Consider the following 11,298-nt stretch of genomic DNA (forward strand, 5'->3'; position numbering starts at 1 on the left):
CCGCGGTGGCCCAGGGCTCCTCCGCGCCGCTGTCGCCTCGGACGCCGCCCCCGGCCGCTGCGGGCTGCGAGGTGCCCTTCCCCGAGAGGGGCGGGCGGCGGGAAGTTGTCAGTCACGCGCAGGGGCTGCCCCTGTGCCAGACGTCACCAGGGCTCCGTGTCCAGGGCTCCTTGGACACCAACGTGCCCGGTACGGACACGGCGCCAGCCAGAGGCCCCCCGCCCCCAGGTCGGGCAGAGTCCAGAGGCCCAGGCCCTCGGGGCAGCAGGTCCCCGCGGCGCAGCCCGGCGCGCCGCCCTGGTCTTCCTGCTGCCTGACCCGGCGAGACGCGGCAGGACTGAATGTGACCTCCAGACGGAGGCTCGCGGGAGCGCGGGCGGGGGAGCGTGGCAGCGGCCCAGGTTCAGAAGGGGCGGGCCAACTTGGCACGGGCTCCCCCTCCCTCTCTCCCCCTCCGTGGTGGTGGCGGCGTCAGCAGCGGCAAGAACAGATGAGGGATCCAGAAAAACAGCTTCTCCACCCCCGGCAGCCGGGGAGCAAACAGCTTCCTCCGCCGCTGCCCCCGCTCGCCAGCTCCTGAGCCCCCCCGCCTGGCCGGGCTGCCGGGGCCTGGACCCTCCCAGAGGGACCCCGTGGGGCAGCGCAGGGTTGAGGAGACTCTGAGTGGGGCTGAGACCCCAGCCCGACGGGTGGGGAGGAGCTTGGGGGCCGGGGGCTCCTCGTGCTCAGCGCGGGCCGAGTCGCTCCCCCCCCCCCCAGCCGATCCCCAGACACACTGCGGCCCCCAGACACACTGCGGCTCCCGCGAGGTTGAAAGTTAACTGAGCTGAACCTTGGAGCCCGGATCCAGGTCATGACCGAGTTCCTGCCTCTGGGGTCACTGACCTGCTTTTCCCTCTAACCCTCAGCCTCGCCACCCGGCCCATGAGAACTGGCGAGCAAAGGCAAGCAAAGCCATCCCCGGGGCCTCCCTGTGCCCCAGACCTCGTCCTGGGCCAGAGGTCAGGCGGGCGGCCGCCCTCCACCGTGTCGGGGACCCGGGTCTGCCTGCCCGAGTCCCACCGTCCCTTCTCCACAGCGAAGGTCGGAGTGAGCCTTCAAGGACGCCCCCAAGTCCCCTCAAGTCACGCTTCTGCTGACATCCTCGCTGTGGACGCCCCCCCCCCCGAAGCCCTTGGAATAAAAGCCAGAGGCCTCAGAGTGGCCCACAGGACCTAAGAAGCCAGCCCCTCCCCAGCTCAATCCTGCATCTTACTCTGAGTCTTTGAGTGTGCCTCGGGGCATTTGCACAAGCTGTTCCTGCCACCTCCTGGGCTTTCCCACAGATGTGCCTCTGTCCTCCTTCCAGACACCTCCTCCAAGGAGCCTTCCTGGACCACCCGTCCCACCAGGTCCCCAAGTCAGCTCGCCACCCAGCTCTCTATCTCCACAGCTCATACTGCCAACACCAGCTTCTCAGTTCCCCTGCTCTTGCCTAGGAAGGCCCCCACCCGCGGGCACACAGGAGGCACTGACCAACGATCAGGCTCCAGATGCCCCAGGCGTCTGGATCTGGACCCACTGGGCAACCGGGCATCCTGGCATCCCTGGTCGGGTGATCGAGAGGGAAGTGGGGCTGGTTCCGCCCCTCAGGGGGTCCCAGGCCTGCCCGGAAGAGGCTGGAGGGCCCCAGTGCCCTGGCGCGGGCCCCACACACCGGCCAGTCCAGACAGCGGAGCCCGCCAGCCTTCCCTGCGGTCTGGCACCCCGGCCCCACCTTGAATTTCTAAGGAAGCAGTTTCGTTCTGAAGAGCCGGGAGGCCGGAACAGGAAGTGAGACTGACCAGGACAGGAAGCCCGGCCAGGAGGTCTGAGTCACAGACTCGGTGCAGGACCCAACCTGGAGCTCGTGGCCGCGGGGTGGGGGTTGGGGCTGGGCCACTAGCAGCTCCCACCGTCCGGGCCGAGCTGGCTCACGGGGTCCAGGACTCAGCCCCAGGGACGCAGGTGCCCCGGCCCCCACGGGGCCGCGTTCCACCCCAAATCCTCCTCGCAGCCCTGAGGGTCCCAGATCCGCGCCAGCCGCCATGGCACTCACCCCGCCCCCCCGTGCCTGGGGGTGTCGTAGCCACTGCCCCGGGAAGCTGCCCGGCCCCCCGAACAGCAGGCACACCCTGCCCTCTGGCCAGCTGCGCCCAGCCTGGCAGTGCCCGGCCCCCTTCGAGGAGCCTGCAAGGGACGCCCGGACTGCCCTTCCACCACTGCTGTTTCCCAGAGAAACTCACAGCTTTCTGCCCAAAACACAGCAGGGGGGAGAGTGCCTGGCCGCCTCGGGCCTGAGTCATGCAACTTCCTCTTTCTGGAAACCCCAGGCCCTGGGTGGGTTTCCCAGGAACCGGCCCGCCTGGCACATCTGCTGTGCACCCGGGGTGCTGTGCCATGGCCTCCCAAGACCTCACACCTGGACTGCTGCCTGCCAGCCTTTCTCTCCGTTGACTCTTCACAGTCGGCCTGGATATTGCACCGGCTTTGGAGTGGCTGTCACGTCTGCAAACCCTAGACGCGCCCTCCCGGTCCACAAGTGACACGTGCTGGTGGAGAGAAAACGTCCCCTGCGTGTGGCCACACATGCATCGCCTACTGCCTGAAACACCGCTGAGCCCTTTTCTGTGGCTCAGGGCATAGAGAGAAGCCTTGGGACTGAGGTTAGACTGCCCGCCCTGCACCCTGTTGTGGCCTCTTGTCACGTCCAGGGGAGGTCATGCGTGTGTGTGCAGGGCCCACCTTGCTAGGAATGACAGGCGCTATCACGTCATGTCGCCACCGGGTTCTCCTTCCCAATTTGGGACGACAAGGACGTCGCCCCCCCCAGAACAGAGGAGCTGGCAGGGCCAGATCTTGTCTTTAAAGCGTAAAACACATGGGAGGGCGGGGGGGACAGGGAGACGGAAGGTTCAGATGCTGCCCTGGTCTGGCCAAACCTCCGTTCCGTGCAGGAACCCTGACTTCCTCCTCCCAATGAGCCCAATACGTGTCCTCCATCGCAGGCCCTGCCAGCCCCCGGCCGTGACAGCCCCTCAGACGCAAGGTTCCCGCCCGCAGACGTCTGCTGTCCTCAGTGACCCACTCCGAGTAAGGCCCTGCCTCCCGCTGGGCCTGGCTGGCACCTGCCCCAGGGAGTGGCCGGCAGACCCGAGTCCAGGCATGGTGGCACTGACCCCGGGCCATGCTGCCCCGTTGTGAGCCCGGCGGGTTTGGCACCGCTGTCCAGGCCAAGCGCATGGACCCTCTCCACTGGGAAGGAATGCATGGGAAGGCGGGCCACCTCCGAGCCCCAGGGCCAGGGCTTCCCCCTGCTCCCCCATCTTAGCCTCTCTGTCCGCAAAAGCCAACTGGGCCAGCCCATGTGGGCAGCAACCCGCGGCTCCTCCCTCCTCCCCGTGACGGGAGAGGCCACCAGGCAAGGCTGGCTGGGAACTCGGGGTGGTGGGGGAGGACCTCTGGGGTCTGCCTGGAGCCACCCGGAGCCGCTCCCCTCCACCCTCTGCTCGCCAGGAAGGCTGCCGTGGGCCGGGCGAGCCAGGCGGGCCGGACCGGGCAGGCAGTCAGAGCCTCTCCCCAGCCAGGACGGGGCAAGGGTGGCCTGGGCTTCCTCCTGCCCCCGCCATGGCAGGTCCTCTACCCGCCAGGGCCAGGCCTGGCCTCTCGCACGGCTGGGTCAATGTCCAGGCCAGGCGGGCTGACCTTTCCCAGGGGAACTGGAGTCCCTGGCCCGGCCCCTCCCCCGGCAAGGATGCCAGGCCAGGGCGGGCGGCCAGATCCTGAGGCCGCCCCACTCCCAGGGTGGCCGCCTCCTGCCCAAGCCCAGATCCCAGCATCGGGAGCCCAGGGCGGGTGGCCACGACCCCGAGCGCTCAGGAAGAAAAGGCGCTCACCTGCCTGCCCAGACCACGTGGCCCTCACATCCCTGCCCACCCCCCCACCGTGTCACTCCCAGACCCATGGAGTAACAGCCAAACTCCCACACGCGCCGGCAGGCCCAGGCGCCTCCCTCCCCACTTCTCTCCAGCCCCCAGCCCCGCCAGTTCATGGCTATGTGGCCCTGGGCAGGTCGCTCAGCCTCTCTGGGCCAGCTTCCTCCCGTGAAAAAGGGAGCTCTTCACAGCACACGCCTCATCAGGTGGTGCAGACGTCGCGACTTCCCACGCGGGAGGCAGGGGCCATTCCCAGCATCCGGGAGCGCCTGGCGGCCTCACCTGGCGCCACCGGCACTACTTCACGCTTCTGGGGGTCATCCGGGGCCTCCTCCCTGTCACTCTGCGCTTCAGAGTAGCCTGCGCACTCCGCCCCAGCCCCCGTGGGCCCTGCAGGCCGCCACACCCGAGCGTCCACTGTGTCCTGAGGACTGCACACCCGGCTCGTTCTGCTCGGCTGCCCTGGGAGAGAGATCCCAGCCTCACCTAGAGCGTGAGGGAATCCAAGGCTGCACGGCCGGGGCCAGGGGCTGGGGAGCCGCAGCTGCGAGTGGCAACGCCAGGCCCACCTGCTCACCGGCACCACCTCCCCGGGGCAGAGTCCTGGCCCCCAGAGTCGCAAGCGCAGCGTTCCTGGGGAAGGGGCTTTTCAGCTGTGAAGGAGGCAGGCAGTCGGAGTGGGTCAGGCGGACCAGGCGGGTCCTCGTCAGCCCGGGACTGGGGCGGGGGTGGGAGAAACAGGCAGAGCCGAGAGTGGGGAGCCGCACGCCAGGGGTGCCCGGGGGCTGGGGCCAGAGCGGCGAGGAAGGCCCCGCCGCAGCTTGGAGGGAGCCTGGCTCTGCCCCCACCTCGAGCGTGGCCTCCAGACTCCTGATTGGGGGAGGAGAAGCCCGGTGCTTCGGGCTGCCGGACTGGGGCCCTCTGGGAGGGTCACCCCGTGGGCCCACTCCCCTTCCCACTGTGTGGGCCAAGACAGGGAGGCCCAGACGGGTGGGCTGACTGACCCGGACCAGGTTTCTCCCTGGGGCTGGGGTACTGCCGCTTGGGTCCGGGCTACACGAAAGCTTCCTGGACGCTCCAGGCGGGCTCGGCAAGCACTCACGGGGAGGGCGGGGAGGGCGGGGCGGGCCCACCCGGGGGGCCCATGCCCCGAAGCGACAGGTCAGCGTTGGTGGGGGCCACCTGCCTCAGGTCTGGCTGGCCCTCGCATCCCTGGCTGAGTGTGGGCTTGTGAGGGCTGGCAGGGGCCTCTGGAACATCCTAGGCTTTCCCACCCCCACCTGCTCCGGAGGAGAGGCTGGGGGCTGCTGCACCTGCTCCTCGCCCCCGCCCAGAGTGCACAGCAGCGGCAGCCACCCTGCACGGCAATTGTCCAGATTGCTGTAATTCACTGCAGACGCAGGGTGCGCAACACTGCCGCAAATGTCACCAAGCAGGGCCTTGGCGCGCACACCCCCGGAAGACCCTCCCGCCACCATCCCCGTGGGCGGCACTGGGATGAGCTCACCGCCAGCTGAGGACCAACCTTGAGACGGCAGGGCAGGCACGCCTCCTGCCGGCGACTCATGCGCGGTGCCCTCCACCCCGGCCCTTGCGGCGGGAGAGAGGGCAGGGCTGGCCGCGGGTACCGGCGGCAGGGAGGGTACCAGGACAGCTGCAGGGGGAGGGGGCCGCAGGAGGGAGACGGGGAGCCAAGGAGCCCGGTGGCCGTTCCAGACGTCACACGGAGTTCCCTGTGTGATCTCGGGTTTGCAATTCACAACAGCCAAACACAGAAACAAGACGCGTGTCCATCAGCAAGCAAACGGGAAGGTTGGGCGCAGCAGCTCACGCCGGTCACCCCCACATTCTGGAAGGCTGAGGCGGGAGGACTGTTTGACCCCAGGAGTTCAAGACCAGCCTGGGAAACACGGCAAGACCTGGTGTCTACAGAAAACCAAAACATTAGCCAAGCGTGAGGGATGCGTGTCTGTGGTCCCAGTCCCATCTACTCTGGAGGCTGAGGCGGAAGGATCACCTGAGCCCAGCAGGCTGAGGCTGTGGTGGCCTGAGTGTGCCACAGCACTCCAGCCTGGGTGTCAGAGTGAGACCTCGACTCCAAAAACCAAAACAAAACGAAACATAGGTGACCAAACACAGTTTCCGCAGGTGGCCGGGCATCGTTCAGCTGTGTGGCTGGCCTAGGAAAACAAGCTGCCCGGGGAGGAAGCCGGACATGGAGGCCACCAGAGACAGGAACCCACTCCCAGGAAGCATCTGGGCAGCCCCACAGGGACAGAAGGGGCATGAGCAGCTGGGGTGGGGCTGGACAGGGTTATAATGGGTGCGGGTGTCCACGGGGGACGGGGTGCTGGAGCGTGCCAGCGTGAGGTACACAGACAGCCCTGTGGACGGACGTCAGGGCTGCCACAGAGCAGGAGCGCCTGGCATGGTTACATGGCACCCTCACGGCGTGCATACCATACCAAAACATAGCAGAAGGGGAAACAGGATGATCTGAAAAAGCTGCTTTGCGGCCTGCGGTGAAATCCACACCAGAAACCACGCGCAGACACGAAGGGCAAGGAGACAACCACACAGCATACACCGTGCACTGCCGGCACCCATGTCTCCCAGCCAGAGATGACGACCAGCCCAATGGCCCCACTCCGGAAGCAGGCGGCCCCACCCTTCCTGAGCGGCCTGGGTTTCCTCAGGTCTGTCCTCCGGGTCCATCCTCCGGGCCCATTCAGGCCTGGCCGCGCAGAGAAAGCGGGGCTGGGGCTGGGGACGCTGGGAGCCCCTGAAGGGCCCCAAAGGGGGCAAGGGTCCCAGGGCAAGGGCAGGGGCCGCGGGACCTGCTGGGGTCCTCAGCTGCCCTGGCAGCACCTGACCCAACGCTGGGAGGGTCCCAGCAGCCGCCCCCAGGGTGGAGGCGGGGTAGGGCCCTGCCGGCCCAAGGTCCTGACACACTCGCCCCATGTGCCCCGTCCCCGCAATAAAGGCTGCATGCTCCCTCCCCAGCCGCGAAGTGGAGACCACAGGCCCCGGACCGGCCTCAGCTCTGTGGGGCTATGTGGACTCCCGCCCAGGCCCGGACATCAGCTCTAGCCCGGGTCCTTGTCCACACATAGGGACAGGGACGGGCCCCACGTATCCGGGTGCCAGGGCCCCGCCATCTCAGCCGACTCTGAGCGCTGGTCAGGCAGGAGACCAACACCCACTCGGCCCGTCCGTGGGCCCTCAAGCCTGTTCCGGCTCCTCGCTGCCAACCTGGGCACCCGCCCTCTCTCCAGACGGGCCGGCTGAGACCCAGGGACAGGCCAGCGAGCTGGGAGGCAGGGACTGGGCTGTCCGGGCTCTGAGGACACACCCGCATGCAGGAAGATGGCAGGACGGCACCATGCCCGCAGCCACAGCAGGAGGGCTCAGGCTTGGAGCTGCCGGGCCCCCAGGCAGGATGGCTCCTGCTGCCTGCCACGCCCCCATCCCACACACCACACGTGTCCTGACAGCCCACGCATCCCGTCCACTCGGACCTGCACCCAGACTGGGAGGCTCAAAGCAGAGACGCTTTCCAGAACCCACGCAGGTGCCCAGGAGGACGGCCTTTGGGCTCCTAGGGGAGCTGGACCCACGTGAGAACCCAGCGTCAGAGACCCCAGGTGGCAGCCGGCATACGCCCACCCCCCCAAGGCACCCTAACAGGCCACTGATCCGTCACAGGGCCGAGCGCCTGGCCCCCGGGGCCACCAAAGCCACTCACCGACGGCACGCGCAGAGGGAGTATGCATCTCCACGCTGCACCCAACATCGCACAGACGCACCAGCGCCCCCCCCGCCGCCTGCACAGCCCATTTTCCGGCAGGTAAAACCGAGGCCCCCAGAACCAACCCAGGAACACCTGGGAGCACAGCCTTGCCCCCCAGACCTCGCCCCGCCGTGGCTCGGGGCCAGCGTATCACCGGCACCACCCACCAGCCGCAGGCCACCAGAAGCCAGCCTGGCCGCCTCACCTTTCTTGGCCGTCTCCATCTCCTCCTCAGTCCAGCGGGAACTCTCATTCAGCTCCATAGAGGCTGGAAGGAAGACACTGGGTTGGTGGGCAGGCGGGGGTGGGACAGGACTAGGGGCCGGCGGGACATCGGGGCCACTCGGGGCTGCACCCACAGAAGGGGGGCTCGCACACCCTTCACCGCCCACACGGCCCCCCGAGGCCGGGGCCTGCCATCACCCCTCCTGCCAAACGGGGCAAGCGAGGCCAGCCAAGGGCTTTGACTAGGACGACGACCTCTGCGTGCACTTTGCTGGGAAGGGGGTGGCCCAGTTGATGAGGCGGTGATGGAGACAGAGCAAGGATGAGGGGCACGGGCCAGGGGCTCTGGGACCTCACGAGGCCAGGGGCCCCCTGGGAGCCCAGATCACCCTCCGCTGTGGGGTGTGGAATGCGAGGCAGGACACGGGGCAGCACCTGGCCTCTGCCCTCTGGGGTCCCCACCCCAGCTGCCACCCTCAAAAATGTCTGCAGCCAGGCGCAGTTCACACCTGTCACCCCAGCACCTGGGGAGGCTGAGGTGGGAGGATCGTTTGAGCCCAGGAGTTCGAGACCAGCCTGGGCCACATAGTGAGACCTTGCCTTTACAACAAGCCAAAAAAATTAGCCAGGCATGGTGGTGGTGGTGCCCACAGTCCCGGCTACTCGGGAGGCTGAGGCTGAGGCGGAGAACAGCCTGAGCTCAAGAGGTCAAGGTTGCAGTGGCGTAATCGTGCGACAGAGGGAGTCCCCAGCTCAAAAGAAAAAAAGTCTGCAGACACCGCCAGGTGCCCCGAAGGCTAAAAGCCCCGGAAGAGATGCCTGGGCTGGGTCATCACTGTGTCGCCCTTGCACCCGGCGCGAGGAGGGTCCTCTTGAGACACCACCAGGTCCTGGGCCAGGGAGGAGGCCACACCACCTCCAAGCGCCCTGGCCTTAGGCCCTGGGCGCTCCTTTCAGGCTGCTCGAGCTCCACGAGGGGGCAGGCGTGAGGGGTCAGCCTCACAGACTCAGGGCCCGGACAGTGCCAGGCACGAGCAGGTGCTGGCCAGGCCAGCCGCGCATGGAGGAAGGTTCCGGCAGGAGAGGGAGAGGGTCTCCCCTCCACAGGCCGCCCGTCCCCGACGGCGAGAGCTGCCCAGCCCCCATCCCTGCTGCCAGGCCTGGGTCCTGCGGGATCACGCTGACGCACCCCTTCCTCCCCGGGACCCCGAGAGGGAGGCTGTGGAGACTCAGCTGGGGCTGCAGGGCCAGGAAGTCCGCGAGCGTGTTTTCTGCCCGCCATGGGTCCCCAGCATCGGCCGCGAGGCCCCGCCCCAGAGACCCGGCTTCACAGCACGACCTGAGGAGAGCCCTTCTGCCCTGGAGCCCAACACGTTGCCACCGAGGGCAGCTGCCACGCACCTATGGGAACCGCACGGGGTCTGTGGCCAAGAGGCTGGCTCAAATCCCAGCCTCCCTGTGGTGTGAGTGAGGCCTCCTCCCCTCTCTGAGCCTCAAGCAGCCCGTCTAGGAAATGGGTCCAAGCAGCCTCCCGGGGGTGGGGGATGCCCTGGGAGGAGCCCATGATGGGCCCCGGGCCAAGCCCTCAGGGTCCTGGCACCGGCCCAAACGGTCGAGGAGGCAGGGCAGGCATATGGCTGCCCCGTCGCCCGACTTAGGAACTGCGACTCAACTCATCCTTCCCACCTTCTGGGAGCCCCGTGAGGAGCAGTCCTCGGAGCGGGGGGGGGAACTGAGGCCCACAGTCGTGAAGATACAACCAAGGCCAGAGGCAGGGTGGGGGCAGGGAGAGCCCACATCCTCCTTAAAGGGGTGCAGGGGTGGCTACTCAGCCCCCAGCTGCCGCTACCTCCTGGAAACGCCGCCCAGCATGGCCTGACCTTCGAACCAAAAGCAGCCAGCAGCTGGGACTGTGGTGTCCACCGGCACGTGACCTCCCACAGCTCTGGGTCACGAAGCCAGTGAATGCGGGCCACACCCCAGGCACTGTCCTAGGCTCCCCCCACAGCTCCAAGAAACCATGGGTTTTTCCCACTGGGCAGACGAGGACACAGAAGCACAGAGAGGTTGAGGAAGTCCCCGTGGGTCACCCAGCGCAGTCACAGCTCACGCCGGGATCCGACGCCCAGCACCTCGGCTGCTGCCGTGAACACCAGCTCTCACAGCCACCCGCAGGGGACACCGCCCCGTCCCCACCTATCCACGCCACGGCCAGCTCACCCAGCTCGGCGCTCTGCTGGGGGGTGGCGGCCTCCTCGACGTTGACCTCGTTGGCCATGGAGCGGGTGATGCGGCCTTTGCGCCTCCCCTGGCTGTTGGCGGTCTTGCGGCCTTTGGAGGCCACAGCCTCCCTCTCGTCGTTGTCCTCCCCGGAAGTGTCGTCCGTCTTCTCCCTGAGGCCAGAGGGGGAGGCTGGGGAAGGCCTGTGTGGGCTGCCGCTGCCCCGTGCTCGGAGAGGCCGGAGAAGGGGTTGCCAGGCAGCGGGCCGCAGCCTCTGTGGGCTCTTCCCTAGCCGGAGGAGCGCCTCACCCACGAGGGGGCCGGCCACCAGTGACGCAGCCTCTCTCTCTGGCCTGTGGAACTGCAGCGCCGTCTCACAGGCCAGAGAGAGTGGCTCCCTGCTGCTGCGTGCAAGACCGCTTGCCCACTTGATGAACTGGGCCCGGCACGGCGGCTCGCACCTGTAGTCCCTGCACTCTGGGAAGTTGAGGTAAGAGGCTTGAGCCCAGGAGTTGGAGGCCAGCCAGGGAAACAGAGTGAGAACCTGTCTCTACAAAAAATCTTAGGCCGGCACGGTGGAGGCTGAGGCAGGAGGACCGCTTGAGCCCAGGAGGTCGAGGTGGCGGTGCACTACGACAGCGCCACTGCAATCCAGACTGGGCGACTAAGCAAGATCCCATCGCCGAAACAAAGGGAGACCCAGTGGTGATGAGAATGGGTGTGGCCAGGGCAACCCCCACAGGCCGGTCTGTTTCCAGAAGGGCCTGCAAAGGCCACACATCAAGGCCATCGAGGCCAGCGCCCGCCTCAGTGGCGGGAAACCCCTGCCGGCACGCGGCCTGGCACCCTCGGGGCCTCCCAGCGGCTCAGGGCCAGGCCTACTCAGGGCCAGGCCTCTTCCAGGCGGGCTCCGGGCCCAGGCTGCGCCCCGAGGGGAGGCTGAGCCCGGGGCTGTGGGAACACCCCCTGCCAGGCTCACTTCCCCTGCTCCTCGCTGGGAGGGAGGCTGAGAGCCCAAAGTGGCCGCCTGGATTTACTGGCTCCGGAGCGGAGCTGAAACGGGCTATCTGCCTCTCAAGGCTCCCAGGGCTGGAGAAAGAAAGGGAGGGG

At 67.5% G+C, this 11,298-nt stretch overlaps 1 protein-coding gene across 1 annotated transcript in view; it reads right to left on the reverse strand.

The window, feature by feature from the left end:
- Window positions 1-11,298, reverse strand: part of LOC103251004 (nuclear receptor corepressor 2-like) — a gene marked incomplete at both ends in the record, with an annotated part of 64,044 nt that overhangs the window by 39,824 nt on the left and 12,922 nt on the right. The window contains 2 exon segments of the mRNA XM_021708342.1: window positions 7,949-8,011; window positions 10,189-10,380. Of these exon segments, the coding sequence (XP_021564017.1) occupies window positions 7,949-8,011; window positions 10,189-10,380 (255 nt within the window).

The sequence above is a fragment of the Carlito syrichta genome, unplaced genomic scaffold, assembly GCF_000164805.1.
Source record: "Carlito syrichta isolate Samal-C Ts95f unplaced genomic scaffold, Tarsius_syrichta-2.0.1 Scaffold135813, whole genome shotgun sequence".
Lineage (NCBI taxonomy): Eukaryota > Metazoa > Chordata > Mammalia > Primates > Tarsiidae > Carlito > Carlito syrichta.